Source organism: Pyxicephalus adspersus, chromosome 7 (genome assembly GCF_032062135.1).
Source record: "Pyxicephalus adspersus chromosome 7, UCB_Pads_2.0, whole genome shotgun sequence".
In the NCBI taxonomy this organism is placed as follows: Eukaryota; Metazoa; Chordata; class Amphibia; order Anura; family Pyxicephalidae; genus Pyxicephalus; species Pyxicephalus adspersus.
In genome coordinates this window covers 24,491,928-24,509,424 of record NC_092864.1, presented here as the reverse complement: position 1 = coordinate 24,509,424, position 17,497 = coordinate 24,491,928, and the positions used below count along the sequence as shown (strand labels likewise).

At 36.7% G+C, this 17,497-nt stretch overlaps 1 protein-coding gene across 1 annotated transcript in view; it reads right to left on the bottom strand.

Moving 5' to 3' along the window:
• The window catches only part of BAIAP2L1 (BAR/IMD domain containing adaptor protein 2 like 1), a 56,170-nt gene that overhangs the window by 14,061 nt on the left and 24,612 nt on the right, over nucleotides 1–17,497 (bottom strand). Inside the window, exons 2-3 of the mRNA XM_072419072.1 lie at nucleotides 15,424–15,499; nucleotides 11,900–11,986 (exon numbers count right to left, since the gene is read on the bottom strand). Of these exons, the coding sequence (XP_072275173.1) occupies nucleotides 11,900–11,986; nucleotides 15,424–15,499 (163 nt within the window). The remainder of the gene's footprint in view (nucleotides 1–11,899; nucleotides 11,987–15,423; nucleotides 15,500–17,497) is intronic.

Here is a 17,497-nt window from a genome sequence, read left to right as displayed (position 1 = left end):
CTGATAACCCACCAGGCTTCTTTTTATGTTTATACTTGTTCTATGTGCAGTGCAACATCAATAATTTCATGGTATTGTGACCCTTTCTGCACAATATTATTGCACACAAGCCCATAGGAAAGTATTTCCTTTTACTTCCTGGTTCAGTGACTACTGTTGCTTGGACAGGAAGTTAGAAAAATCCTTTGCAGCAGAATACCATACAATCTTGACAAAAGTTTAAAGCTTTTCTAATTCTAACCAAAACAAAGAAAAAGATTATCTCTAGAATTCCAATTTAAACTTGAAATGGTGTAAAAGCTGTTCTCAGGAGATCTAAGTACTAGCTTTCTATCCTCTGCCTGGTATGACCAATCATAATAAAAGTACATTTAAGAAGGGCTGAGTTTCCCATTCATCTAACAAGAATTCATAGTGTCAGCTTAATCCTGGTCATTGTTTTCCTGCCAATAAACAATGAATGAGACCCAATAAGCGGAAAGACAATGCCTTGAGATGCAACCTTAGAATTTCTACCCTCCTGTCGACCCAGTTATCGTCTACATCCAACTTTGCTGCTTCTTAGGAACACTGTCTATGTGATAAATAACTCTAGTTAAGGAAACTGAGAGCTTTGCATTGTCTGGACAAAAATCACCAAAAGTGATTATCTGCTGAAATAACAAATGTGAGCAGAGAGAATAGTCACTGTTACAATACAGAGTATAGAACACTTCAGTCCCGGGGAGGCTTCATGTTTATTAAATGTCCATACATCACTTAGTAATCAACATGCAGCTTCTAGAGTAACCTACAGACTATAATCAGATTAAACAGTCAGAAAGGGAATTAAAATCTTTGATAAGATTAACATTTTGAGCAGGTTGTAAAATGTTCCACTGCCAGCAATCCACCTACTTACATACATGGCATGAAAGGACTTTCTACATGACTTTGTTAACCCTTTTAGGCCTCGATATATCCAAATTGAAAACTCCATAATGCAAGCACACAAAAAAATGTTTTTCTCGGTTATAAACAGTTGATGTTGTTTACCTTCCACATACAGGCCTAAAGGCGGCCATAGATATTATTTTATGTATTTATGCTTGACACGCCTTAAGTACTTAACACAATATACAGAAGAATTCACATCAGACCTGGTACCATTACAGGGCTCACCTAAAGCCTGGCCAGTGACCGCCACCTAACCAACATGGAGTATGGAGCTGAAAAACCTAACAAAGTCTTCAAAAACAAATCCTTAATGATGAATTAAAGGTATTTTGGAGGGGGGTGATTGTGGAATCAAGGGGATTGCACACTTGTCTGGTACCAGTACACATCACACGGATCAGTAAAAACATCACATGATTAATGTACAATTCAGTTCATAATGTCCATCTACAAGATCTGCCCTGTGCTACCAGGATTGAGGATAAAAGATCCATCACCAAATGATCACCCATTTATAAGGAGTAGCTTGCATTCTCATTGCCTGGAAGTCAACTATACAGAGCAAATATTGCAAGAAAATCTAAAACTCTTGCGTTGCTTATACATCCTAGGCTTTAAATGCTTAGCTTAGTAAATAGCTAACTAATCAAGTACACCTAAATTACTAAATGGAGTAGATTATATATTTTTTACAACTGCAACATTTTCTACATGTAGGCAATGATTTCATCCTCACAGAAGCTACAAACACATAAAACACAAAGTACACATAGGTCCGGTATAATAAAAGTTGTATTTTTTTCTAATGCAAAAAATCTGAGGCTACTAAAGTGTATGTGGGAAGCAGACTGCCAATGTAGACACAAAGTAAAAAATCTGAGATATAAAAAGCAGGAACCCCCCCCCCCCTAAAACAGTTCTATAGGGTACCACTTGGATATTTCATCTTTTATTAGGAAGTAGTTATATACCGTCAGAGTTCCCTCCATACATAACTGGGTATTATAACATTGTAACAGCTGAGTTGACAGAAGATTTACATTCTCCAGGTGGAGGATGGCCCACCGGTATATAACGCTAATCCCAGTTTCTTTTCAGCAACACTAGCATTACCCTATAGTCTATCATCTGTGCATTGTGCGTATTGCTAACTGTTCCTATGACCTTTTAAGAAAACAAAATACTGTTAATGTTGCACCAATTAGCAAATATTGATTCAAGGCCTGCACTGTATCACATTTCCAGCAAGCCACACTAGGCACCATCTGCCTGCCAGCCTTCTCAAAAGACTAACAGAACGTTGTGTATGTAGCGGGAACACAAAGATTGCAATAATGATGATTAACAATCCATATAATACAGGGTTAGGAGGACAAATGCATAGGTAAAACTTTATTCCTAGATTGTAAGCTCTTCAGGGCTGGGTCCTCTCCCCCTTCCGTGTCACTGTCTGCAATTTGTAACCCCTATTTAATGTACAGCGCTGCGAAAATGTTGGCGCTATATAAATCCTGTTTATTAATAATAATTTAGATTAGTAGCAAAATGCTGCACTTTATATATAAACAATACAATGAGTAGCGAGTGTTACAGACCACTGCAGCCAATAAGAGGCTTTATTATTTTCACCTCCAAAAGAAGAAGACAAATGAAAAGTATCTGGTTGTTATATGGCAACAAAAACGTATTTTGTATATGTGGTCACCACTCCTGCCTTACAGCACACACCTTATTTTAGTGCTTGAAATGGCAGATTTTTTTGTTTGTCTTTGGCTGATTTGTTCCTTTTTTTATAAAAGACAAGAGTTAAACAAACAAATTTCCATTTTAGCTGCTTCATGATAAAAAGGCTGAAAATGTAAAGGACAGGCTGGACTATTCTACGTAGAGATTCACAATGACTAGTAATTGCCTAGCAGTATCTTGTTATGTGGTATCTATGGACACAGAGCACACATACACACACCCTATGAGAAAGTCAGGGAACTTTACAGAACTACACTTAAGTAATCGCTTTACACGGTGTGTTCTCTGACCAAACCTTTGAATGTGTCGGATACACCCCTCTTAAAAATGTACATTCTGCAATATTCTTTAATGTAAGAAAGAAAGACACATGGGGTATGGTCATCAAGCATTGTGCTCAGTGTGCCCATTGCCTCAGGTCACTGAAACAAGCAAAGCCATAATTTGTAATCACAGGGTTCTTCTGCAGCATTCTGCTTCAGGAGAGGAAGAGGTCTGTCTGCTAGGGGTGCATACAAGACGAAAATGGCTGCAGAGAAATACAAATCCTTTGGAAAGTAAAACAGTTTCCAGCTTCGTTTTACACATAACGAAGATAGGAATAACATGATACAGTAAGATATTTCACACGTTCAAAAAGCCATTGTAATTATCTGCTGAGTAGAAAATTGTTGTTCATGAAAGGTAACAGTAACATAGAATGATAGGCTTAGCTTAGAATGGGTTATTCACCAAGAAAATGTCAACAAATTCATGTTAAGAAGTAAGGTGTCACAAGGCCTTGTTTACATAAATAAAATGGATATCAAACAGAAATTTGCCCTTTTCTCTTTACAGCTGCTGCAGTTCAGCTTGGTAAGTAGTATGGATCTACTGAATTAATATGGATCTACTTTAGAATACCTAGAGATTCAAAGAAATTCCTTGAAAACAGTGGGGTTAATATAAATATATTTTTAACTGAAAAGTAAAACTCTGACATATGGTATTTTTAAAGCTATGGTTTCACCATATTTAAGAGACATGCAATCTGCAGCATTTCAATAGTTGTGGAACCAGGAATTCCAGCATGATGTTCCATAACACACTTTCAAATATCCGGAAGATCTGGCTGTATTCCCCTCATGACTGGAAGGCCCTGCCAGCTACCATTGAGCTACCTAAAAATAACTACTTGATACCATGGAATACATCCTGCTAAAGGATGTTACGGTAATCTGCTAGAAAAAGTCTGAGCACCCTGAGATCAAATAGAATAGTTAAGCCCTGGCAATAAATGACTTCAACTACAGACTAGTATTTAAAACCTATTGAGACAGGTGCGTGACTAACAAAGGCCTGAATAGGTTGTGGAAATGGCTGATACGGTTGATATTCTGAATGCTGTTGTTGATTATAGACTTGTATAACAGTGGATCTTTCCATTTGCCTAATTATTGCTTGCTGCTTTACCCATTTCAAAGCTTCTAATAACCTGTGCTTTGGTTACTACATGTGGTTATGTAAGTGCCAAGTGATTGCCTAAATACTAAGACTTTTAAAAGACTTTGGTTGCTTGTAAATAAAAATCGGACAAGTAAGTGCGTCAGCCACTCCAAGATCTCTTCTTTTGTACACACTCAGCTACTTAAAGCTCAATTCTGGACTAAAAAAACATGCATTTTCTTACTTTATTACTGGTGCACTTTCTGTTTGTATAGTAGTCCACCATGACCCCCCATGCTTTCAATATGAATATATATGAATATTGTACCCTGTCACTTTGTATTAAAATAAAATAAAACCTGTGCACAATTATTGTAATGGGAATTGTTACCCTGCTTTGTTCCACAGTTTCGCATTTAGTAACAAAGGTCACTAACAACACTGATTTGTATGCAATTCTATATAATCCGAAAATAACTGAAAAACATCTGAGAAAATAATTATTTCAGAAAAACGTACCCAGAGTACAACCAGCGACCAATCAAAACTCAGCTTAACAACAGTCTACCTTCAAGGTTGCCCTTCATCCTTGAGCACAGTTTCAGTGTACAAGAGAATTAAATTGTGTTTTCACGCTTAAATAGCTATAGAGGACAGGATAACTGTAAGTTATCACTGTTCTACTTATTGAGGAAAGGAAGTGGAAAGGAATGCTTGGATCTTCAGAAATCAAGTTTCGGGAATAAGCTTAGATAAAATAATACAAAAAGGTATTTAATACAACCATAAAAATATTGCTGTATTAGGATACAAATCAATATCTGGTACCGTATTATTATGCTACTCGATTATAGCAAGCAGTAATACCGGTCAGTATTTGTATGTATTTACTATGCAGGGATAAGGACATTCTTTCATTCTACAGCAGAACCTCCAATGATTCTTCAACATTTAAACCAAACTAGCAGTCAAATTTTTTTTTAAAATGACTGATGGTCATTCTGTAGATTTATCACCATTGTGCATGAACTTACATTTACTACTAATTCACAAACCTCTCTACTGTGTAAATCTATAAAAAGGTTAAAACAGAACTGTCTAGCAAGCCAAAATTAAAAAAATAACATAACCAGTGTTTGTTGCAATATTTACTAATAATGCAGAAGTTTCCCCAGCTTTTATACACTCTGCCACTAGTCATGCTTATTCTGATGGCTAATATCATTAAACTCACCTTTTCATTACCTTATTCACTGGACAGTGAATATTGAAGCAGCCCAGTAATATGCTCATCTCCATTTCTCTTACTTTTGAAATAGTACTAACCAGCATATGAACTGTGCTGCTTCTTCCTTTCACTCCTGGCCTTCTGCACAGGGACAGGGGTTGATTGCATTAAAAAAATGTAAAGACACATTAATAATTACGGAGCTGCAGTAATGTGTTTTTATATTTGCCTTCCGTTTCCACTACCAAATAGGTGGATAAAAGGTAATCACTTATCCATGCCAAAAAAAAAAGCACCTACAGTTCTCCTACATGTAGAGGTGGGATGTGTCTCAAGCTTAGGCAAGTAGTGACTTTTAGAATGTCTGGCTTTCCATTAGATATTTATGGGTCCACAGACAGATGGGATGGTTGGTAAATACTGATCAATAGTACAGTGGTTAAAGAACAGAAAATAAAATGTAATTAAAAAATGTAAGCACGTATGTGGTAAATATAACAGACATGTTTAATTCTGATATATATTGCTGGCCTCAAAACTTTACAGAAAATCCTTAAAAAATAATATTTCTTCTTGATTATCCATCCTTCTAAACTCCATGTATTTGAATGATTTACCATCCTGTTTTTCTGGGTCAGCATGATGTATATTACAGGTAAGCCTGGAACAACATTTAACACGGTAAACTTGTTTTTCTCTTGCTTGTGAAAAGTCCAGTCTTTCCATACATGTCTCTGACATTAAGGGTTAACATTAGCACATTGATTGCTCGCAATTACCTATACTTCCATCCCTTCTAAGTAACAAGAGACGTGTGTTAAGCCTAAGAATTACCCCTCTTACCATCTGGATTGTTAACTGACTAATGGCTTTTAGCAAACAATAAAGGATATGGCAATTAAAGCACATTAGGTCACCAAATGTTCTATAAACAGCAATATTTGGCTGGCTGATTAAAGTATCTTGTAAACAGTGACAATGTGGAAAAGAGCTAAGCACCTACAAATCCTAAACTTCCAGTGCACTGCCACCTTCTTTATCTGCTTATCTGAAAAAAAAAGTGTTTTCATTCAGAGCCACCAACGTGATTTGGACTTTAATGGTACACCTATCTTCTTTTTTTTTGCCCTTTGAGGCACACAGAAATCTGATACTTTTGGGATCTTCAAATTCAATCATCTAAGTGTGGAAGGACTACATACCGCACAGAGTTTTCCAGGACAGGGCTTCCAAGCAGGGAAACAGCCAAAAAAACAACCTAAAGTAACGCCCCAGGGAAAATCCCAAGGAGAATGTCTAAACTCTGAATAAGCTTCTGAGAAGATACCAGATGCAGAAGGCCAACAGGCACTAGTCCAAGATTTTTTTCCCCAGGACACCCCAAGTGGCTTTCCTATCTTAGCAAAGGGAGAAGCCCACTGAGGAGGGTAAGTATAGAGCTCAGATACATACTCAAATACAGTTAGGTCCATAAATATTTGGACAGAGACAACTTTTTTCTAATTTTGGTTCTGTGCATTACCACAATTAATTTTAAATGAAACAACTCAGAAATGCAGACTTTCAGCTTTAATTCAGTAGGTTGAACAAAAACATTGCATAAAAATGTTAGGAAGACTAAAGTCCTTGACAACAAAAGGAAAATTTCCAGATTTCCAACGAACTGTGGCCTTAAATATGAACAAAATGGCTCTCATCACGGAAAGGCAGCCAAAGGGCGTGTTTTGGTTTAAGATATTTGAAGTACATGCAATATTTGAACCAGCAACATCCATTGTTTAGAATTAAAGGAAATATTTGCAGTCCAGGCAGATTACTTTCACATATCTTGGCGCAGGACACCAGAGATACTGGTTTTGTAGCTGTGAAATAATATTCTGCTCAATTAACTTATTCAATTTCTGTTACGGGAAGTAAACACCCAACTCACACTAATAGTCTGTGATTAATGTCTGACTGGAAGTCAATCAATCCAAATGGCTAAACAGAATGAATCCAGTCTAGGAGCTTAAGAGATCCGGGCACGTGACTGATATATTGCTTGCTCGCATGGGAGGGGGGGGAATATCTTCAAGGAAAATTATACCTTGATCATGAAATATTTTTATACCACTAAATGGGTTCATGAAAGAAAGGATCAATTCACCAAGCTATCTATGGAGACCCTTTTAATCACCACACAGTACCACACCTTCATAAAATCTCCACTTCCTGCTACAGCAAAGACAACATCTTTCCTTGTGTTAAATTCTGAAGGAGGAGAGACAGACAAAAACTTTGTTTCAAATTCTACTCTTGTGCTCCTCTAAAAATATTATTGCAGGATTAAAATCATGGTGTGAAATTACAATGTTCTGCTTAGCATGATGAACATTTCGAAGCCCTTGCTCAGTTTCCCGGCTGTCACCCTGTCAACCCCCAAGCATCAATATTTTGAGTCACCCACCAGTTTTACTTTACTTTTCTTGATATGCATATTGTTCTAGGTCAATATGTTAGATAATCAAAGTACCCTAAACAAAGTACCATGAAAGTACCCTAAACTGAGAAGCGGGTTCATTGTAACAGTAATACAGCAGGAAGCAAGCCTGAAGGAATAAGAGATAAGGTAAAGTATAGAAAAATGCAAGTGAGAAATCTTTGATAATTTATCAGGTGTGTTAACCTGGGAGCATGCTGAGGCCTTAGTAACTTAATTAACAGAATTCGTGCCATTGGCAAAGAGATTTTGTACACTGGCCCTGATTTATTAAAGCTCTCCGAGACTGTTGGGGATACATTTTCATCAGTGAAGCTGGGTGATCGGGCAACCATGGAATGGATTTCTTCAAAGTAATTTGCTACCAAATGTTTTGAATCCTGGACCAGATCCATTCCAGGTTTTCTGAATTACCCTGCTTCTCTGATGAAAGTGCATTCTTTCCAGCTTTGGAGAGCTTTAATAAAATAGGGCCATAGTGTTTAGTATTCTTGACGTTTAAATTATTCCAGAAAAGCTGATCAGAGGAGTTTCCCATCATTTCACTAGTGAGGTCTATTCACTTTTATACTGAAGGTGTAAAACTCATTTATCTTGTATTCCTACATTTCCATTCACTTTTCCCACATTCTTCCTCACCACCAAAACTATTGTGACTGAGTTTAAAGAGCTAAAAAAAAAATAATAGCTCTCTATTTATATTTTTTTTAATTAAAGCAAATAAACAGTCAATGAAAAATACTTTTCACAATATAAATCCTATTGTTGTTCTTTTCTACTTTAAAGCACATTTCATCTGAAGATAAATATATTGTGAAAATCTTAACTTAATCATACTGTTTAATTCTACTGACCTACTGCAAAAAAAAAAATGCTGTATGTACTATACAGCAAAGCCTTGGGAAGGAAATATGGAAAAACACATCGATCTGCACAGGTTGGATGGAATTGGTAAATATCACTGACACACTAGTCCTTATTCGTTTTAAAAACTTTAACTAATTTTCCCATCCATTCTTGAAAAAAAAAAAAAATCCATAATCTGGATTTTCTCTTCTTCATCCCTCCCAATTCTACTGCCAGGCTGCCAAAGTGATCCAATGGTTTTCAAAACATAAATAATGTCCTGTTTGGTGTTCTATCTTTATTCTGTTGTCAAAGACAGCACACTTTTTTTCTGGACAAGTAAAGCAAAAGCAATGAAGAAAGTATAGCTTAGTTAAGAAAAATATTTCCTGTATTCCTCCAATTGTGATCATTTTTTTTATGTTATGCCCCAAGCACCCTCTCCCAAAGGCAGGGATCCACAACGCAAATTCTTCAGGCAACCCTCTGGTTCACCTGCACATACACAGAAAACACTCCTTTCATTTCAATTGAAGCAAGGACATAAAAATATAAAAATGAATGGCATCTCTGGCATGCAAAGAAGAATTAAGGCACAAAAATTATTAAGTGCTGGCCGTGTTGCTCTTCCATGGTCTTCCCATTCTAAACCTTGATAGAATGATGACAGGTGCGTACAAGGCTTTGAGAAACACTGAGGGTAAATTAAAAAAAAGTATACTATACAAATGCATTGCTATCATTTAAAGTAGCGATAACACAGATCCACTCAACCTAAAATTTTACAGAAATTCACTAGAATACCAAAGCATGGAAATATGGAAGAAATATTTGGTCTAAATGTTTAATAAATTCAGTCAACAATTTTGTAAACACTGTAGAAATAAAAAAAAAAAACTACAATATTACTACAATAGAACAAGGACAATTTGCTCTTCTTCCCTCAGCTATTCCAACCTATCAGCTCTAAACTTCAAAACACTGCTAAAATGATCACTGAAGGAGATTCTGACTCCATTTATCATGATGTGTTTGAAAGACTTCATTCCTAAATTATGCTCCAAACTAATCATAGTTTTTAATTAAAAAAAATGCTGCCTGGGAAATTACATATTGAACTATGCCCCAACCTGCCTGCCATCCTACATGAATATGTATGCACAAAAGAGTAAGGGTGTGACCTTAAATTCACAACTAGCATTCTGTACACATAATAGAAAACATTCTGCTGCCAGTAATCTTCTCAGAGAATCTTTTAGACCTCAAATATTTCCCTTTGCTATTGTAAGAGTGTCCGCTATTGTTTGAAAGCATCTTCCCTGTAGGTAACAGTAGAGTTTCCTTATAATGTCTTTTAAACATGACTAGGCTTTCCTATGTAACCTGACATAATATACCAGGGAATTAATGAATGCAAGATATTTTTTAGATGCTTGCATAATAAGGATGACACTGGTAGAGGTAGCAAGACAGATAAGTTGATTATTTGTAGACTAATATATCAAGGGCAGGTGGTAACAAAGTTTTTTAATTTTCAACTTTCCTGTCACTGTGCGATGGAGGCATGGAGTTTGAAGATTCTCCCAATGTTTGTGTTTGTTTCCTCCGCATACTCTGCTTTCCCCCCACATTCCATAAAAACATGCAGTTAGATTAATTGGCCTCCCCATAAAATTGACCTTAGACTGTGTTAGACATATGACTATGATGGGACATTAGATTGTCTCAGAAATTACTGACATATAACAGTAAGGTTCAATCTTGAATCAAAGCAAATAATCAGCTGGTATTCCAAACTGTTGTTGTGCTGGTTGTCTCAACTCAAATGGAACCAGAAAACGCCGGCCAAACCCATCTATATGAGGAGCATGGGCTCCTATCAGGAAGGTCGTATTGGTGACAGATTCCTTACACTTAAGCAGGCTCCCCATATGGAGGAGTTTAGCTCGCGCACTCTGGTTCCATTTGAACACAGATACATCTACAATAGCTACAGTGCTCTGCTGTGGCCTTGTGGAATAATGTGTATACACGTACTTTTGCCAATTAACAAAATATCAACATCAAATTGGATTTGATGAACTGGCTGGTTATTTTATTGGACTTTGGCTATTTGGCTTCTTTGATCATGGTTGGAGGCATGTTGTGTAGAACATTTGATCATTTTTTTCTGATGCATTTTTTCCACCTCCCTAAACTCCTGAAGAAGTTCTGTATGAAATGCACTAAGGCTACATATACGTTAGACTTTTGTCGTTGGAAAAGATCACTCACGATCCTTTCAAAAGACAAAAGACTGAAAGATGCATGAATGAGTGCTGTACATAAAGCACTGTTCTGCTCTATGGAGAGGGGAGGGGGAGAATGAGCGAGCGGCACCCTGCTTCGCTCTCCTCCCTTCACTTGCATTGCGGTTGTTTGTGGATCTGCCAAGAAGGATCCACGAACGACCTCAGACAGCTGCTGTACACATGTCAGATTCTCGTCTGATACTAGCCCTGAGGCGATAATTGGACAAGAATCATCTGACGTGTGTACGTAGTTTAAGACTACAAGTACAACGATTTAGAATTGTTGAGCAAGAAGCTTGTAATTTATTTTAGCAAATACATTGCGGGATGGAAAAAAAAACTAATACGTTTAGCTTTCTGTTACAATAAAATCTAATCCATGAGCTCAGTAGCCTCAAATTTTAAAGAAAACATGTACCGTAGTATAAACCTTTGGACAAGAGCACAGAACTCCTACTGCAATAGATTTTCAAATGTAGTTTTTTTATAAAGAATACACAATGCCAGAACAATAAAGAATGAAATGTAAGCATATACCAGGGTGCATTCAGATTTGTGCCCCAGAGCAATCATATGATGAACTCTTAAAGTTGGACTATTAAAGTCTTTAAGGGAATATCTCACATGTATATAGTCCATTTAGGATTTGTTGATGCTTCAGGTAATGTTTTTATATATAACCTTGATCTGTATTTCTTTCTGTTGGTAATCATTCTATTCTCATTTCTGAACCAAAGCAATTCTACAAAGAGATAAAAATTCTTCACGTGTTTAATGTACTATGTTTGCTTGCAACCACACCTTCAGCAGGAGAGCTGCTAACAGAACACTTACTATAGTTACACTGGCAGTTACAAACTCTCCAGTAACATTCAGAGTGCATTTTATTCTCCAATAATTTCCCATCCAATACAAACAGAAAGAAGGAAGGATTTAGTCATCACTTACCTAGCTCTTTTGATACCGGTGACACTGTGGTCATCTCTCCTACTTTGCTCAATCCGTCATAATATGCTCTTCCAGCTTGTACCATTGCTAAAAGAATAATACCATGGTTAGACAGGAAACGCAAGTGACATAACTCTGTTCACCCCAGTTTTTAAAATGGCTAAAATTTTACAATAGTGCAAATCCCACAGAGCAGTATTCTGCTCCTTGCCAATATACTGATATGTGGTGTCGCTGGCTGTTTTTTGTGAATTAAACTACGAATATTTTACATTTTTGATTTGTGAATGTTAAACTGCACTTTTTTCGTAAATATTGTTTACCATTAAATAAAGAGGAATTGGTAAGGTACAGTAATATAATCACACTGTACCAGATTAACTCGGACATCATGATTCAACAACAAATAGGAAATAGTTGTATCTCATAGAAAGAACAATGCCTGTTAGGAGGAGTGATGAGTAGAATAGAGAGAACAGTAAAGATCAAGTGAAAGCAGACATATAAGCGAAGTAGTTCCTAAATGCCTACAATGAATTATTAGTTTACAGATGGTTGGAATAGGGGGTCCATCTAGATAATTCAAGAAAATAAGCTGACACTCCATATCTCCATGCAGTGGGCAGGAAGAAGAGCTTTTACATTTTATCTTCATGTATGAGCCTACCCAGGTGGATAAAATCATTTTTCAACCCCACGCAACAGTGTTTGAACCTGGAAGCTGGACGATCAGGCCCAAGTACTATCATAATGAAGAATATGTAGGGATGGGGAAAAGTACAGACTGGCAGTGATATCTTGCTGTGGGGTTCACCATGGTGAACAAGGAAAAGGAAATGATCTCCAATCTCTATTGGTAATGGTAAATCAGCTATGATGATAAGAATAACTGCAGGCAGATCTTAGGAAATACTGTGACTGGCTTTTTATTCTTGTTGTGCCTTTCCTGAGCACAGCTTTCACAGTATTTAGCATGAGGTATTAACTCATGTCAAGTATAACTAGGACTGCTAGTTTCTCACCAGCTGATGTCAGGACATTCGCTAAGAAGTTGGATCATTTATGCAGTACAAAGAAGATACTGGGTGTGTGTTTTTCCTAGGGTAATAAATCTTCAGAACATCCCAGGCGGTAGGTAATAATCTGCACACTGTTATTTTAGAAAGTTCTGGAAGCAATGTACACTTAATCTATCTAAATGGCTGTGGCATTTGATACACCACATTAAATTTCAACCTGCTACATCTGAGCAGCACACAATGTCTTAATTATTTAGGATATTTAGGAACACTTATCGATTCAGATACTGTGCTCTGTACATAGCTATGCTTTCAAGCCTCAAATTGAAAGTGTTTATCAGCATAAATTAATTCTTTTAAATTCTTAAATATAAACTTGAAACAAATTGGAGAATCTTATAGGGTATATGCAAGATTTTGTATACATTGGTGGTCATTAAAAAAATTAAAAATGTCTATATACATATTTTATGTTTAGCTATTTCTAGACAGCAACTGTAGCACCAGAATCATTTCACTGCTCTACTGAAAGAAAGGAGTACAGAACTCAACAGCTCAAGCTCAAATTTAGAGACAGAAGAGTAAGGCCAGGCACATCTGACAGATGATTGTCACCCAAGACGAATGGTTGAGCTCATCTCAGGTGAAAAACTAGCCCCTGTACAGCAGTCCCCCGACATCATTCATAACTTGGCAGATTGATGAAGTTATAAGATGCCTTCATAATAATTACTGTATTTATAATTACCAGAAAGCAAGACACATTTGTCAATAGGTGATGCTAGCATCTATACCAATGTTTCTCAACCAACATACTGGGGTTCCTCCAGAAGTTGCTAAGGGTTCCTTAGGTAACAAGCTATTTATGCCTCTCAGATCAGTGACGTTAAAAAGTCTTTTTTTACTATCTGTATGGATGGCAGCCTTCCCACTGACCATAAATGTAGAAGACATTCTTCCCACTAACCACCACGGTAATGTACTGTGAGCTGTTGATATAGTAATTATAGTTAGGGTTCCCTGAAGACTTGAGTTATTTCAAAGGGTTCCCTCGTGTTAAAATGGTTTGGAATTATCAATCCAAACAGTACTGACAGATGACATGTATACATGCCTTTATATGAAAATTTACAGCGCGTTATGCACCACCTTCGATTACTCAGACTCTAAACGTTCTCAATGTTTACTAAGCTGATATGTCACCTTTATTCACCAGACATACTATAGTCAAAACAGTATAAAACCAAGGAAAACACCAGCATAAAGCAACCGGAACTGAACCAGTGTTTCCAATCCACTGAATGAACTCTTGTGCAGCAAATTTATATTATGGAATTAACATTTCAGCAGTGATGGAGTTAATGCAGAAGCATATACAATAAACAAAAATATGCAAATAGGATAATCCAGATACATGGTGTCACGTGGCAATACTTCTCTGGCACATATGCAAAGCATAGAGGAAGTTTCTAATGCTAACTTAACCCGCTCACTATGTATTCAGGGATTCTGAGCTATTTTACCTAATCACTGAATTTAAAGTCTTAAAAATATCTGAAAATATCTACAGCCAACAAAAGAAGTGGTAATTTGCTGAGTAATAGTTACCAAGTTGTGTTGTTTGGAACAACCTACCTGCTGACATCCTTAAAAAACTGGCAAAATGGTGAATGTAAAATGAGGACACATCAAAAATTGATTACATTTTTTGTTTGTATGTTTTGTTTAGGCATTTTGCTGGTTGTTAAATGATAAATATATTTATTTATTGCATTGCTAAACATGAAAACTGATCACTAGCAGATACCAGATTGAATCAGGCTTCAATGTAGAACATATAAATATCTTTATATTGTCTATTAGATGTCCCATTCCTGAAATATTCCCACAATCTGCTTGTAGACTTGATGCCAGTGGCAATATCTGAGTAATGGGACTTCACAATGCAGCTGATCAGGCATACAATTTTCTTGTATTTAAAAGATCCTCTTTAGGGTAAGTATTCTTTCTTTATCAGACTGCCTTTGGCAAAATGAATATTATCTCCTGCATATGCTGGACAAATTAAATTTCCTCTTTGGAAATGCGTGATAAGGTGGGCTATATACCAAAAAGGGACAGGCAATGCCCCCTCTGCAATAAGAATTCTTATGAGCCTGATCGCTATCAATTGCTGAGCTGGGCATGCGTTAGTTGCCAGGATCCCCAGCACATCCCGGCTTCCCCAGCAGTTGCGGGGACCGAATGAACTCCAGTGCACCATAACAAAAGTCACATCATCCTAGCCCAGCCAATCACTATGGCCAAGCACTCCAACAATGAAGAGATTGGGAACAGATGAGTATAACAGGGTTTAGTTTATTTTAGTTTTTTGGCCAGCCAAGAGTTGGGCTTGGCTATCCAAAGCCTTTCAAAGCATTGCCGCATTGTAAATCACAGTTTGCACATATGTATTATCCCTTGTAACACGTTAACAGATACACTCAACAAAATCTCTAAACTTACCAGATACTGCTTTTTCATAATTTTTTCCCAAATTAACCAGATTCCTTAATCCGGGGTTGAATTGGTCCATAACATTCTGCAATACACATGAAATATATTCTTACTTAATGTATATAAAAGCAAAACATACCATGTAAATAAACGGTTTCCATATCATACACTGAAAATCAATGGCTAAAAGGTAATCAGTGTTTCATAATCTATATACAACATACACTAGACATAGCAAGTTCTGCAGTCTTTACAATAAACATAATAAAATATTTATTAATGATGTTAGAAATCATACTGTAAACATCAATATATTACCGTATATATTATAAAGTAGATTAATGAAAGTATAATCTTAAAAACATTATAACATATAGAGTAAATAATGCTTCTGATAGTCAATACTGAACACTAAATAAATTGAGTATTAGCAATGTGTTTAGTTAGGTGTTGATGTTGCAGTCACTATTCATGTTCTCAGAAATTTTTTAAAAAATAGAGCAACACATGACAACTTTAATGTTATCAGTTGTTGTGGCCATAAGAGTTCAATGACCCCTATAATTCTGTCGGCTTTCTACTGCCCCCCACCCATACTTCATTCCAACTTTCTAATGCCCTTCCCTTTAGTAAGTGCCATTAGGGAGTTATCAGCTCACAAGAGTTCTGTTAGGATCAATGGGAATTGTGTTTCCAACTATCAAACAAAACATTAAAATGCAACAAGGGAGCAAGGAAAATGTAGCTCAAAGTAGGAATTTACATATGCATCAAGAAACCTGTAATCAGTGCTACATTCTTTAGACCGATAAGTCTTGGCTTTATCTGCTGGTCAAGAAATGTTTATGTTTTATTAACGAAGGACAAGTGTATTTACGTATTCCAGTACTGCAGAAGTCCAAATTCCATATATACTTCACATATAGTAAACGTATCTTGAGCTGTTACATGGAAGATTCATTTTTTCCAATGCATATAAGATGTGCAGGGCAGATCTGATTTTTCTGGTGCAGCCTCCAATGTTCGTACATATTCTACTAAAACAAAATTGTGCCTAATGTTCTTGTACTCTCAATATCTTCCCACTCCAACCTTTTTGGCATAAAACATAAGTCCATATTCCAGATCTTTTGGTTAAGTTTTTGGTGGATTGTATATATCACCCAGCATTTCGATTTGTAGTCCACAGAAACTGTGTAGAATTCCAGTTCTGATCAAGAGCTTTCAGTTTTCTGGGGTTCAGTTTCACTATCCCTTATGCGTCTACCGGGGCTCACTGCCAGATCCATTAGTCAATAGTTGAGTTTTGCTTATCCACCATTGTGCAAAGAAGACTCAAGATAAAGTTCATAAATTGTTGTTGTGAAAAACTAAATCAGACTGCAGGATGATTATATATACAAGGCACAATAACTGAAACAAAGGAAGATACAGAATACCAAAACAAATACTCCATGCACATTATACCAGGGGGTGTATATAGAGGTGGCACGGTTAGCACTCTGGCCTTTGCAGTGCTGGGTCCCAGGTTCAAATGTTGACCAGGACACTATCTGCATGGAGTTTGCATGTTCAGCCTGTGTTTGCATGGGTTTCCCCCCTGGTACTCCAGATTCCTCCCACATTCCAAAAACATGCAGTGAGGTTAATTGGCTTCCCCCCAATAGTGACCTTAGACACAACTTTGTGAAGTACTGCATTTTATGTCAGCATTATATATTTGAAAAACAGCTGGGAAAAATTAAGGTTGACAAAGCACCAGGACCTGATGGATTACATCCACGTGTCCTCAAAGAGCTGAGCTCAGTTATTTCAAAGCCATTTTTTCTAATTTTTAAACACTCTTTAGACACTGGCAAGGTACCGATGGATTGGCATAAGGCCAATGTGGTTCCTATCTTTAAAAAGGGAGCTAAGTCATTACCAGGTTACTAAAGAGCGATCAGTTTAACGTCCATAGTTGGAAAGGTCCTAGAGAGTTTGATAAAGAACCACATTGAGAAGTTTCTGCTAGAAAATAATATTATAAGTGATTGACAACTTCGGGCTTTCTTGAAGCCATGCTGACTAAGAAATATATTCT